General features: G+C 35.9%; 1 protein-coding gene across 2 annotated transcripts in view; it reads left to right on the top strand.

The window, feature by feature from the left end:
* LAMA2 (laminin subunit alpha 2) overlaps positions 1–12024 on the top strand; it is a 359058-nt gene that overhangs the window by 89229 nt on the left and 257805 nt on the right. For both annotated transcript variants that reach the window (XM_032682503.1, XM_032682504.1), the window contains exon 3: positions 664–776. In XM_032682503.1, the coding sequence (XP_032538394.1) occupies positions 664–776 (113 nt within the window). The remainder of the gene's footprint in view (positions 1–663; positions 777–12024) is intronic.

The raw sequence follows: 12024 nt of genomic DNA, 5'->3' as shown, positions 1-12024 counted from the left end.
CAATTCAATTCATATCCCTCTTCAGATTCATTTGGGATACTGCAGCAGAATATATGTAGAAATGAAAAGTAATGCATCGTGGACTTTTGTATGGATTATAACTAAACAAACCTTCTTTATATGCATGTATATGAGTCCGAAAATTTTCCAATTGAGGAATAAATTCCTCTCTAATGATTTCTGAATTATTTCGTGAATTATTTCCGTGTGTGCTTAGAAATGTCTTAGAAGTGCAAGTACCAGTATTACTTTAATCTCTGCTTTCCTTGCACACCATATCACAGGTTTCTGATTTGTTGTTTCTTTTGCAATGCTTTATGACTTTACAATACTTGAAACTTTGGAAGACTGCAGGAAGTGTTCACTTGATTTAGATGCCTGCATTTTCTGTAGAATCATGAGAGCCTTCTGCATTTAGATGTTCTGAATCACCTTCTTGTGGTTCTTCTTTAGCAAAATTAAACAACATCAGATGAGTATTCTAGTAATAATAAGCATGACTGGTGCCCCAAGAGTACAAGAAAAATTAATTTATAATTTTTTATTTTAAAGTCCTGCCTCATTAGTTCTGTAATTGTATTAAAATCTAGATTTCAGATCTAAAAATAATTAAATCTTTTAATAATTTTGAAATTTATTTATATATTTCTGCTTTTCTAACAGAACGACACCCAATAACAAATGCAATTGATGGCAAGAACACTTGGTGGCAAAGCCCTAGTATCCAGAATGGAATTGAGTATCATTATGTGACCATTACATTGGACCTCCAACAGGTAGACTTCTGTTTGTTTGTTTGCTTCTGAAAAGGCTTTCTTTCTTGCACAATAGGTCACCTGGATTATCTTAATTTTTGCTCTGTGTTTCTTTCATACTATGAAGACATGCTCAGCTTCTCTTATAACTTTTTGTTGTTTATATGGGTAATTCTGACTGACCCATTCCTTGTAGCATAATGTGCCAAAAATAGTTGTTTCATATATATTTTTATGAAGTTGTGCTTAAAATTATTTTAACTATAACATTTTCAGTATTTTTTTTCACAGGAACTTCTGATTTGACTCCTTAAAGACTATTAAAAGATAGTTTTGGGTAAAAGTACTATGAATAAAAGTTTGTGTTCAGAATACTATTCTTTCTTGTTTCAGTAACATAATATTATACACTTAAATACACAAAAAATACTAAAAATACTTAAATACACTAAACATGAGTTCACTATGCTAAGAAAACATGTACAGGTGATGGGTTATGTTGAGGGACAACCTGGGTAAAGGGAGGAGTTTGCCTAATGAAGTCCTTAAGTGAATTGCCTTTTCTCAGTGAAGTCTTTCTTGACAGAGGTAGCTATTCAGGATGTGGTAATTTGATGCTTATGAAAATGCTGCATAAATTCTAAGTATGTAAAACGAGGATTTGAGGGTAGATAGAGAATAATTTTATTTTTACTATGTGTTGTGGTTTCAAGCCCAGCTGAAGATTAAGCACCATGCAGCCGTTTGCTCAACTCCCCGTCTCACTCCACCCCAATGGAATGGGAAGGAGAATCCAAGTAAAACTTGTATGTTGATCTAAGAACAGTTTAGTAAATGGAAATAAAGCAAAATGCAGTAATAGTGGTAAATTATAACAATAATGATAGTAAAAGAGGAAAATAAGTGATGCATAATGTAGTTGCTCATCACCCGTTGACCAGTGCCAGACTCTCCCTTCCCAAACCCAGATCAACCACCCTTATGGATCTCCCCCCCCCAGTTTGTATACTGGGCATGACATTCTATGGTGTGGAATATCCCTTTGGTCAGTTCAGGTCCTCTGTCCCAGCTCTGCTCCCTCTCAGTTTCTTTTGCATACCTCATCACTGGCAGAACATGAGACAAGAAATAAAAAGTCCTTGACTTAGGATAAATATGACTTAGCAAAAAACCAAAACATCAGTGTATTATCAATGCCATTCTCATTCTGAATCCAAAACACAGCACTGTAACAGCTACTGAGATATTAGATATTAGCTAATATCTAATTAACCTACCTGAAAACCAGGACACTATAAAAGAAAAATAAATACGGAACAATTACCTGGTACCAAATTTGTTCATCTTGTTATTAAACTTGGACGTTTTGGTATTCAGTTAAGTCAGTAACAAATTAATCCCCCCTGCTAAAATCTTCTCTAATTTGTGGTTCACACATATTTGTCTTCAACTTGAATCAGAACAGAAAACAGAATGATTTAGTTTGGAAAAGACCTTTAAGTTCGAGCCTAGCCATTAACCCAGCACTAAGCCAGTGTCACATCTACATGTCTTTTAATTACTTCCAAGAGAGGTGACTCCACCACTTCCCTGGGCAGCCTGTTCCAATGCTTGGGAACCATTTCTGTAAAGAAATTTTTCCTAATACTGATTTGAAACCTGGGCAACTTGAGGCTTGTCCTATTGCTTATTCTTTGGGAGAAGAGACTGAACCCCTACCTTTCTACAACTTCTTTTCAGGTAGTCATAGAGAGTGATAAGGTCCCCCCTTTTTCTTCCGGATGGCTTTCCAGCCACTCCTCCCCAAGCCTGTAGTGCTCCATGGGGATGTTATGACACAAGTGCAGGACCTGGCATTTGGTCTTGTTAAACTTCATACAGTTTTTTAGCCTCAGCCCATTGATCCAGCCTATCCAGATCCCTCTGCAGAGCCTTCCTGCCCTTTAGCAGATCAACATTCCCACCCAACTTGGTGTCACTTGTGAACTGGTTGAGGAAGCACTTGATCCCCTTGTCCAGATCATCAATAAAGGTGTTAAACAGGACTGACCACAGTACTGAGCCATGGGGAACACCAGTCATGACATCCAGTCACTGGCTGGATGTAACACCATTCTTTGGCCCTGACCATCCCGCCAGTTTTTTACTCAGTGAACAGTTCACCTGTCCAAGGCATGAGCAGCTAGTTTCTCCAGGAGAATGCTGTGGGAAACAATGTCATAATCTGTTTTCCAGGTATTAAGAGGAAAGGGGCCCTTTCTCTGGCTCACTGAACAGAAATTCCCCTTCCTCTGTGGTCTCTTTATGGAAGTCAGTTTTCTATTTCAGTTTATTATTGGTTTATTGATTTCGCTTGGAACCTCCTTGTCCGTATCTCCATTCTTTCTCATTTAGCCATACTTAGAGAGGACAAAAGCTATTTATCAACTATAGAGGCTTGAATAAGGCATAATTTGTTATAAAATAAATAAAAAAAAATGACATGAAAGGCAGGGCACTGAGACATCCGTGTGTATCCATACGTACAATTTTGTTGTTAGAGATCAAACTTAACTTAGTCCAGAACTCAGAACTTCAGTAAAGTTAAATACCTTTACCATCACAACGATGATTGTTGTCCTGTATTTCTTGCAAAAAATCTCTCAGCCAAATTATGTGATGGTAAAATTTCTTGTAAGTACCTTCTATCTGTGACACTGAAGCCCTTGGTGGCCAGCAGTCTTTATACCTGGAAGAACCTTTGAACCCTGGAAGTGTCATTAGCAGTCTGGCTTTGGAGCCCTCATTGTTATTGGCAGAAACAATCTTACATCTGTGTGTTTGGCCTTATATAAGCAAAAGTATTCAATGTGCATTTCTCATTCAATCCACAGGGCTAAAACTTTTTACATAAGTTTGAGAGTAAGGTCCTGTGCATTAAAAAATTTCAGGTTTTTTTTAACATATCTTTTAAATTTTCAGAGTTATTAACTAGTTTACCTTTACAGCAAGGGACCGTGCCTCTTGTTGGCAATGATCTGTTAGTATGTGAGTAGGACTCCAGCATTAGAACTAAATTACTATCCTTGTTTTTCATCACCGTAGTGATTTTACTTGTGTAGTTGTTTAGGGCAGGTCTGCTAAACTAAGGCTCTACAACTTCTGTTTTTTCCCTGCTATGTCAGTATCTAGATTATCATAAGAAATAAGCAAATCTATGCACTTCTGAAGTTTTACATTTTCTTATATATTAAAAGCTAGGGTCAGTGAGGATATTGAAGAAAAAGTATGGGGTGTTCTGATGTACCTAAAGGGCTTCTTTATGTGCCAGTTGACAGCAGCCTGAGAATACTGCACTGTGTGTGGTGTGGGTTTGGAGTTTTTTGTTACTATTTTTTTTTAAATGAGACAAGGATCAAGTATGATCCTGTTTCTTTGACATGTTCTCTTACTTACTGCTCAAAGAAAACTTGGCAGTCCTTCTGCTGTTCTAAAGCTTCTGAAGCGCCTTCTCTTAAGGCCATTCATTTGTTATTGGCTGGAATGGGAGCAGAGTTTAGGTTTCTGTGGATGTCAGAAAGATGGGATAAGACCCTGTGTCACTAATGCTGTCTGGCACACTCTTTATGATCTCAGTAACCCATGTAGTTAGGAATGCACACTGTGTTACTCACCACCATACATAAACAGAACAACAGTTTTGTTCCCCAAAATGTAGTAAAAGGTCTGTTGGGATTTGCATGGCTTTTGGACTGGCCGGTAAGAAAAAAGAGTTGTTTGGGTTTTGAGAAATATTAGGAGTTTTTGTTTGCTTTTTCAGGAATTTTGTAGACACAGCATTATAGACTCTATTAAAGTAACTGGTAAAATATTAAATTTCTCTTTCAGTTAGTGTCTTGTGTAGTAGCCACTATGAATGGTGAAGGTCACCAGTGAGGCCTCACTTAAAAGAAATTCTATTCTTTACATTTGGCTTTTAGGAGATTCTGTAATTGCTATGTTTGTGTTGATAAATTCTTGCTTTAAGTATAAAAATGCTTAACTTCTTTTTGTGAGATAGAAATAACAAATGATGAAACCACAAGTAATGGATTGAAAATTGCAGGAATGCATTAGTTTTTATGTTATTGCTAGTAATTATGGTAGTACATGGAATGCTTTTAGCAATCCTAATTTCATGAAAAAATCGGAAAATAATTACAATTTCCTCATTTATATAATGCTTGGCTTTTTGGGGCAGTGACTTTTTTTTACTGTATTGTGCAGTGTAACCGTATAAAAATGATGTATACTATTTAGCAATAACTAATAAACTAGAAGAAGTAAAATATATTTAATGTTAGAAAGAGCCAAAATATTATCAGTCAGGTTGGGAAAAATGCAGTATTTTTTATTATTTTCTCTCAGCAGTTGCAACTTACCTTAAAGAGCTTTTATCTATAATGGAGGCTAGGTTTCTAAATCATTGAAGTATGCTTGAAATTTGTACCCCATCTATTATAAAAATAGGAGTTGAAAACTAGAACTGTTTGGTTCTGAGCATCTTTGCTAATTTGCTCTTAACCCTTCACTTTTTCCCACTTTTTAACCATTATGACAATCCTTATGTATTTTACAAGAATATTATGGAACTGCATTCGTATTTGTAAACGTGGAATTATTTTTTACAGTGCTTTTCATCCAGAAAGTGCATAGGAGGTCAAAATGTGAGTATAGATTTATTTGGGAGTTGCTTACATGAATTTAAATGAAGGTTAGAGTGACAGGTTGAGCTACCCTGGTTACTGAAACTGCAGATCCGAGTTTGGAAGGGTGGGTTCGTAGATATGCGAGGTTGTTGCGCCTATGGAGCACTACAGAGAGAAACTGTCTGCTGTTCTACAGCTCTTAGTCCTGCTTGTTGGTAGTCTATGTCTATCTGTTTCACCTTAAGAATGGTGGGCAGTTGAAGTGCAACAGAAGTAATTCAGGTCCAGTGAGTGCAATGTATAGCAGGACTTACCTGGCTAAGAAACAGGGAGTTGGTAAAACAGAGATGCTTAGACTTCCAGGGAGAACATATTCCCTGTACTTGTGCTATTCCTAAATCCTCAATTGGTTTAATTTCACAGTCATGTGGGAGATAGTAGAGTGTCTTTAAAGAAAATTGGCAAATATGCAGGAAAACCAGTTGGCAGTTTGAGGTGAAGTGGTCAGCCCATCTGTTTCTGATTTCTACACACATCAGGACACTTTTATTAACAAATTCCCTGCTGTTGTAGGGAACAAGGACATTGGCAATATCCTTGATGTTGCTAAGATACTTGTGTCAGGAGCGTATTTATGTGGGTTTTGACTTTTTTAGAAGACACTTTATATTTTTTAAATGGTGCTGGAATATTTTCTGTGACTTGCAGATGTGTGGAACTCAAGTGGACACAGAGTTAATATTCTGACAGAAATTTCTAATCTTAATAACTATGTTATTAAGATTTCCAATCTTAATAACTAATTTCTAATCTTAATAACTCATTGCCTGAGACTGTGGAGGATCATTGCAGTGTCCAGGTTATCCTTTCCAGGCATACATTTCTGAAAAAAAAGAAAGTAATTGAATCTCTTCAGAGCCTTGTAAGATGCAAGAGCTAGAAGAACTGATTAAGCTATGTAGTTGATTTCTCTATGAAACAATTGCCATTCATCAGTTTTAAGTTCCTTAAGCTCTAATAGTGTCCAACTCTTTCACATCATCCTTTCATCTTGTCCCCTACTCTCCTTCTGTAGGAAGGAAGGAGTCTAAGAAATCGTGTTCTGACTCTATGAGGAAATCACTGCAGTCCCAGTGTATTCCATTACTTTCTAGAATGTAAGATTTTAGACTCATGGACTTGACTATTTGAGTGGCACATATAATACTTTGGGAAAGGGCATTTCTTAAACTATATAGAGAACTGAATAATAAAGGGAGAAGAATTCTTGACTTGCTCAGAAGCATTTTGAAAAGCATCTGCAAAGAGCAGGCAGCAATATTCTGCTGATGCTAAATTAATTATTTTGTAGTTCTGTGTTTTCCAAATATGACTCAAGTGGAGGATTTTGATCAGGTTTTGAATGATTTCTCAGTTAGTTGATTCACTTTAATACCCGTGAGCAGAAATACACATGCCTGTGTGCACACTCGCAATGTGTCATGTGTCTTCAATAGGAATAATACCAGGAAAAGGAAAGAATTGCAAAATGAGTGATTACTTTTGCTTTCTCTACACAAGTCTACACAACACTGTACAACTAAGTGGCTCTGTGGCAAAAGACAGACATGAGAACTAAAAAACTGTGACAAGATGAATGGGAGAGGTTTAAGTTGGGACTGAAAAAATCCAGGATAAGACTTAGGGTAGTGTGTTAAAAGTGCTCAGTATGGTAGTCTGGGGGAAGAGCTTAAAAGGGACGGAAAAAACCTTCTGTCAGTGAAGGGAAATAGAATCTGTATGTGCACAGTTGTCACTAAATTATAAAAAAGATAATTAGGGAGGAAGACCCCCATGGAAAGTACATCTTCACTCTTTGCTTTTATAGGTAGGACAGCTACAAATATCAAAAATAGCATATAACAAGTTTCTGAAAGTAATATTTCACAGCTGAGAAACCACATGTGAAATACGGTCTGTGATTCATAACTTTGTTACTGTGCTTTATAATTCTTGCTTTTTAGAAATAACTGTTTTTATTTTAAAGTTTGAATTTTGCACATTGCAATTTATAAATCTGCTGCTATGCTGTTATACATAATGGGAAATGTGAACTATAACTTGAATATTTGGGTAAAATTTGAAACCAAAAAAAATCTAATTATTGATACTTCCATTTTGCCTGCATTAGCAAAGAGCATGTTGCAATAGGAGAGAGGGGAACAGACTTGGGAGAGGACTTGTGTGTATTTGATGCCGACCCAGCTCACTTGTCAAGAAATTTATTTCAGACTAGCTCTATTAGGGACCATGGGCTGAATGTCCCTTGGCAGATAAAATGAATCTTGTATGTCTAAGCATGTTCTTCTGGCTTTGTTCTTATCTGAAAGGAATCCAATTTGTGAGCTCCACAATATATTAATTATATGAGCAAAAGCATGCTAAATTGGGACAGTAGGAGGTTGACCTCTCGAGCATGCTTCTTTTCTGAGCTACAAAGCTAAGGTGGATGTACCCTCATAAGCTTTCTGTCTGAACTGAGTCTAGATTTTATGTTGAGCCTATCAGATTTTATGTTGAGCCTATTAGATTTTGCAGACACCAAACTGATGGTACTCCCCCATTTCTTAATGCAATATTGCTGACTTCAGTTGTACGAGAAGGGAAGTTTGAGAGAGGAATACACTCTCCTATGAAGAGACTTTGGTTTTGGGACCTTGCTTGTCATTTGCTGCTTTTCTTTGCCAGTATGACTGTGCTGTGTTGATAGCTGTTCGAAGGAAACATTTTCAGCTGTCAGTTCCCTTAATATACAACATTAACCAGATCCTTTGAGGGAGAACAGATCTCTTGCAGAAAGGTTCATCACTTTTACAAAGCAGCAGAGTTCAACTGTTTGTTAGCCAAAGGTGACTTAAGTCAAGTTTGGCAAGTACTGTCTTGCAGAACACTGTTGAAGACGTTGCCCAAATGTGTGTGCAGACTGAGACAGGCTTCCCATTTGTAATATGTTTAATTTAAAGAATGGCTGTTTTTAATGGAACTTAATATGAACAATTAAGTTCTTACTTCCATCACCACTTCTCTGCCTACTTTTCGCCTTCTTCCCTCTCTTTTCTAGTGTTTCACTGAGGACATGACAAAATGATTCCTAGGAAGGACTGGTTTGAAGTACTTTTGTAATCTCAGAAGTAAAGCCGCGCTTTATGACTCACCATTTCTTTGTGTTTGTAATAAATGAGATATTGCCTGTGTTTCACCATCCCTTGTAAAGCGAGTCTGAAAGCACCTCTTACAGGGACTATATCACAAGGAAAATTAAGTGGCAGACATGCACAAATTTTTACTCAGTCTGCATCCCTGTCTAATTAATATTTTTTCTTAAAGAAGAAATAACCAAGTTTTCGAGTCTTGACCATTTTGAAGTCGATGCATAAGTTTTGGATTCTGAAACAATCTTCCTGTTCTCTGGTTTCAAATAACTAGTGGAACCCATTGTTTGGGTATTTGTCTATACAGTTGAACCCCACAAATAGGTTCATTTAAACTAATCCTTTCAGGATTGACTGAAGTCAATCTTACAGCCACAGTGAAGTATGAGGTAAAATGGATGATATTTCACACCAGCATTGCTTCTTTTAATACATAATTGTAGTTTTGTTGTTTAAACCTATAACAGTTCACCAAACAGTAGCTAAGGAATCAGAATGTGTTGAGCAACACAGCCATGTTAAAATAGCCTTTACACATTATTTGCATAGTAGTGTAGGAATATGCATATCACTAGGAGCTATTTGGGTTTAATGTTATATTTTCTCTTCTTTGGAATATCAAATACATTTTCCAGTGGGAAAAAAAATTACAGTTAGTTCTCTGTTACAAATTGAGTAACTTCTGATATCAAATATCAGAATAGCTAAAGGAATGAAGAGGAAGTTAACAATATCATTTAGTCTTGGGATGTAAGAAGCAGTTTAGTGAAATTAAGTGCCAGTTGGTCTTCATATGTTAAATTTATATATATGTGCAAACATCTTTTTTAGGTTTTCAGTTAATGTTTTCTTTCTCTCTTTTACTAATAATTATGGACTTCAAATGTTTTCAAAACAGCTTTTTTAAAGATAATGTTTAAAGCTTCTGTTTGTCCCCAAACCAGAAAGTAGTTTAGTAGAAATGAGATTTAATCCACTCGTGGACTTTTCACCAACAAATGTCGATTGACTTTGTCCATCTTCAAAAATGTTTTTCTAAAGAGAGAAATGGGAAAAAAAAGCAAAGAATTTTGAGACTGTAATGCTGCAATTCCCTGACTGCTGCTCTCTCTATTGCCCTCATGATTACAAACATCCTTTTGCCGTCATTGATGAAAGGGAGATGTTTCTGTTGTTCTTGTTCTGGCACTAGCACTTGTATTGCCATGGAGCAAGCCAGATGTACCTTGATACCGAAAACTATGTCTTGTCTTGTTTTTTGGGGTTAGGTTTCTGCCAGATCAATTTTCCAATTTGGCTTGCTGTGGTAGGTTTTAATTCCAGCCTGGGGGAAGGGGGCAGGAATGTATTTCTGGAGCTAGTGGGAAAACAGTTCCTCTCCTCTCTGAGCAGTTGGCATTCTGTGTTGGCTTGAACTGACTGTAAAACCTCAAAGCATGCAATAGTGATCTATGAGTCTGTCCCTGCAACATAGAGCTGTCATCCTCAGTATTTGTTCCTAGTATTTCTTGCACATGAATCATTCTGTTTTGAAGTAATCTAAATATTTGAGAATTCAGAATATTAATTATCCCCCCCCCCAAAAAAAATTAATCTTAAGTCCAGTTCCCTGGCTCAGTTATACCTAAGTGGTAAGGAACTAAGAAACTGTTGATGTGACAACCGAAAAGAGATGCAATTAAAACCATGCAAATGAGACTCTGGAACGAACTGAAAAAAAAAAAAGAGGAAAGAAATATGTTCTGTTTTATTAAAGTCCACAGCCAATTTTTAGACGTGTCTGGATGCTAGTTGTAATACCATTTTTTAAAATTTTATTTCTTTTTCTTTGTTGCCTTCATAGACTTGAATCTGAACATTTTAGTAATTCCCTTCATTTTTTAGTTTTGCTATTTGCTGATAATGCATTGACTACATATTGATAGAATGAAACAAATAACATCCTTCTGATATTATTTTAAGTTATTATTTAATTTTTAGGGGTTTTATATTATTGATTACTATCTAATTTTTAAATTATTATTTTTAAAGCCAAACTATTGCACTTGAAGCCAGTTTATAATGAAAGTGTTTGAAAAACTCAAAAACAAAAACAAGAAAACAAACAGCACATAAATATATCAGTGAGGATTTATAACAAACATACCTACATAATTATTTGTCATCATGAAAACAAATAAAACTGTAGTAAATATTCTGACATTACCGTAAACATTTTTAAGAACTACCTGTTTTATATACTATATGCAAATATACTTTGTATTATATAGCTTTCCACCTGGATTTTTATTTGTGGGAAGGAAGAATATATGCACATTGGTAACAGATGTTACCCAGGACTCTGTTCTTGTCTCAGAATAAAGTTTTCCACACTGATATCACTCACACAAAAGCATAAAGAAAAACAAATGACCCTTTCCCTCAGTTAAGGGTTAAGAGTGCACATCTATGCCAGCCATAACTGCAGAAGACCCTGCTGCATTAAGCTTTTAGATGTTCTAACAAACAAATGTTAGTGAAGATACTCATGCTGACTTTCCCACAGCATCAAAAATGAAAGCTTTTCATGAGTGGTGCAATAATACATGGAGGGAGTACTTTCCAATGCATTCTGAAATGCTAAGAAGCCATTATTGTACTGAAAGATGAGCAGTAATACCCACGATATAAAGTGCTGTAAGCTAGGAAGAGTGGTTGTATTAAAAAGAAATCTCTACAGGATTATTTTGCCCAATTTTTTTATGCTCCCCACTAAATCAGACCATACCTTTATTGCTTTGTGGTTATCAGAAAGAATTCTAAGTGAGTAAATCCTTTCAACTTCAGTTCATAATATACAGTAACAATGATTTATGAGTAGTTTTTCCAAAATCTTTTTCTTTCTGATGTTACTTGCCTTACATTTTCCCTGGGTAACTACAATAAATATACATACCACTTTTCTAATTCTGACTTTAAGCAAGAAAGCTATTCACCTTTGATATTGGTCCAAAGTACTCTCTTATAATTTTGAATCCATTGACACGTATGTTCTGACATGAATATGAGGTTGTGTTCTCATTTTGTACTGTTAGCAGTTTTGATTCTAAAGAAAATTACAGTGCCTGGGAGAATGGTGGCATGACAAAATGATGAGTTCATAGCATTCTCAGTCTTGAACAGATTTTGTTATTCATTTTGAAGAAATATGTTGTCATTGAGTAGGTTATGATGATAAAAGCTTACTTGAAAAAATGAGTTTTGCAGCTGACAGTGGTGGTTGTAAAATAATGCTTTTGTTGTGCTATGCTAACTCATAACCAAGAGAACCATTAGAAAAATTCCCAGTTTCAGAAATACATTCCTCCTAGATCAAATAAATGTGTTGATACTAGAGGTCCTTCATATATGTTTAAGGTATTAGAATTAGGA

This window comes from Chiroxiphia lanceolata, chromosome 3 (genome assembly GCF_009829145.1).
Source record: "Chiroxiphia lanceolata isolate bChiLan1 chromosome 3, bChiLan1.pri, whole genome shotgun sequence".
NCBI lineage: Eukaryota > Metazoa > Chordata > Aves > Passeriformes > Pipridae > Chiroxiphia > Chiroxiphia lanceolata.
The sequence above is the reverse complement of the archived record's forward strand: the minus strand, read 5'-3'. Positions and strand labels throughout refer to the sequence as shown.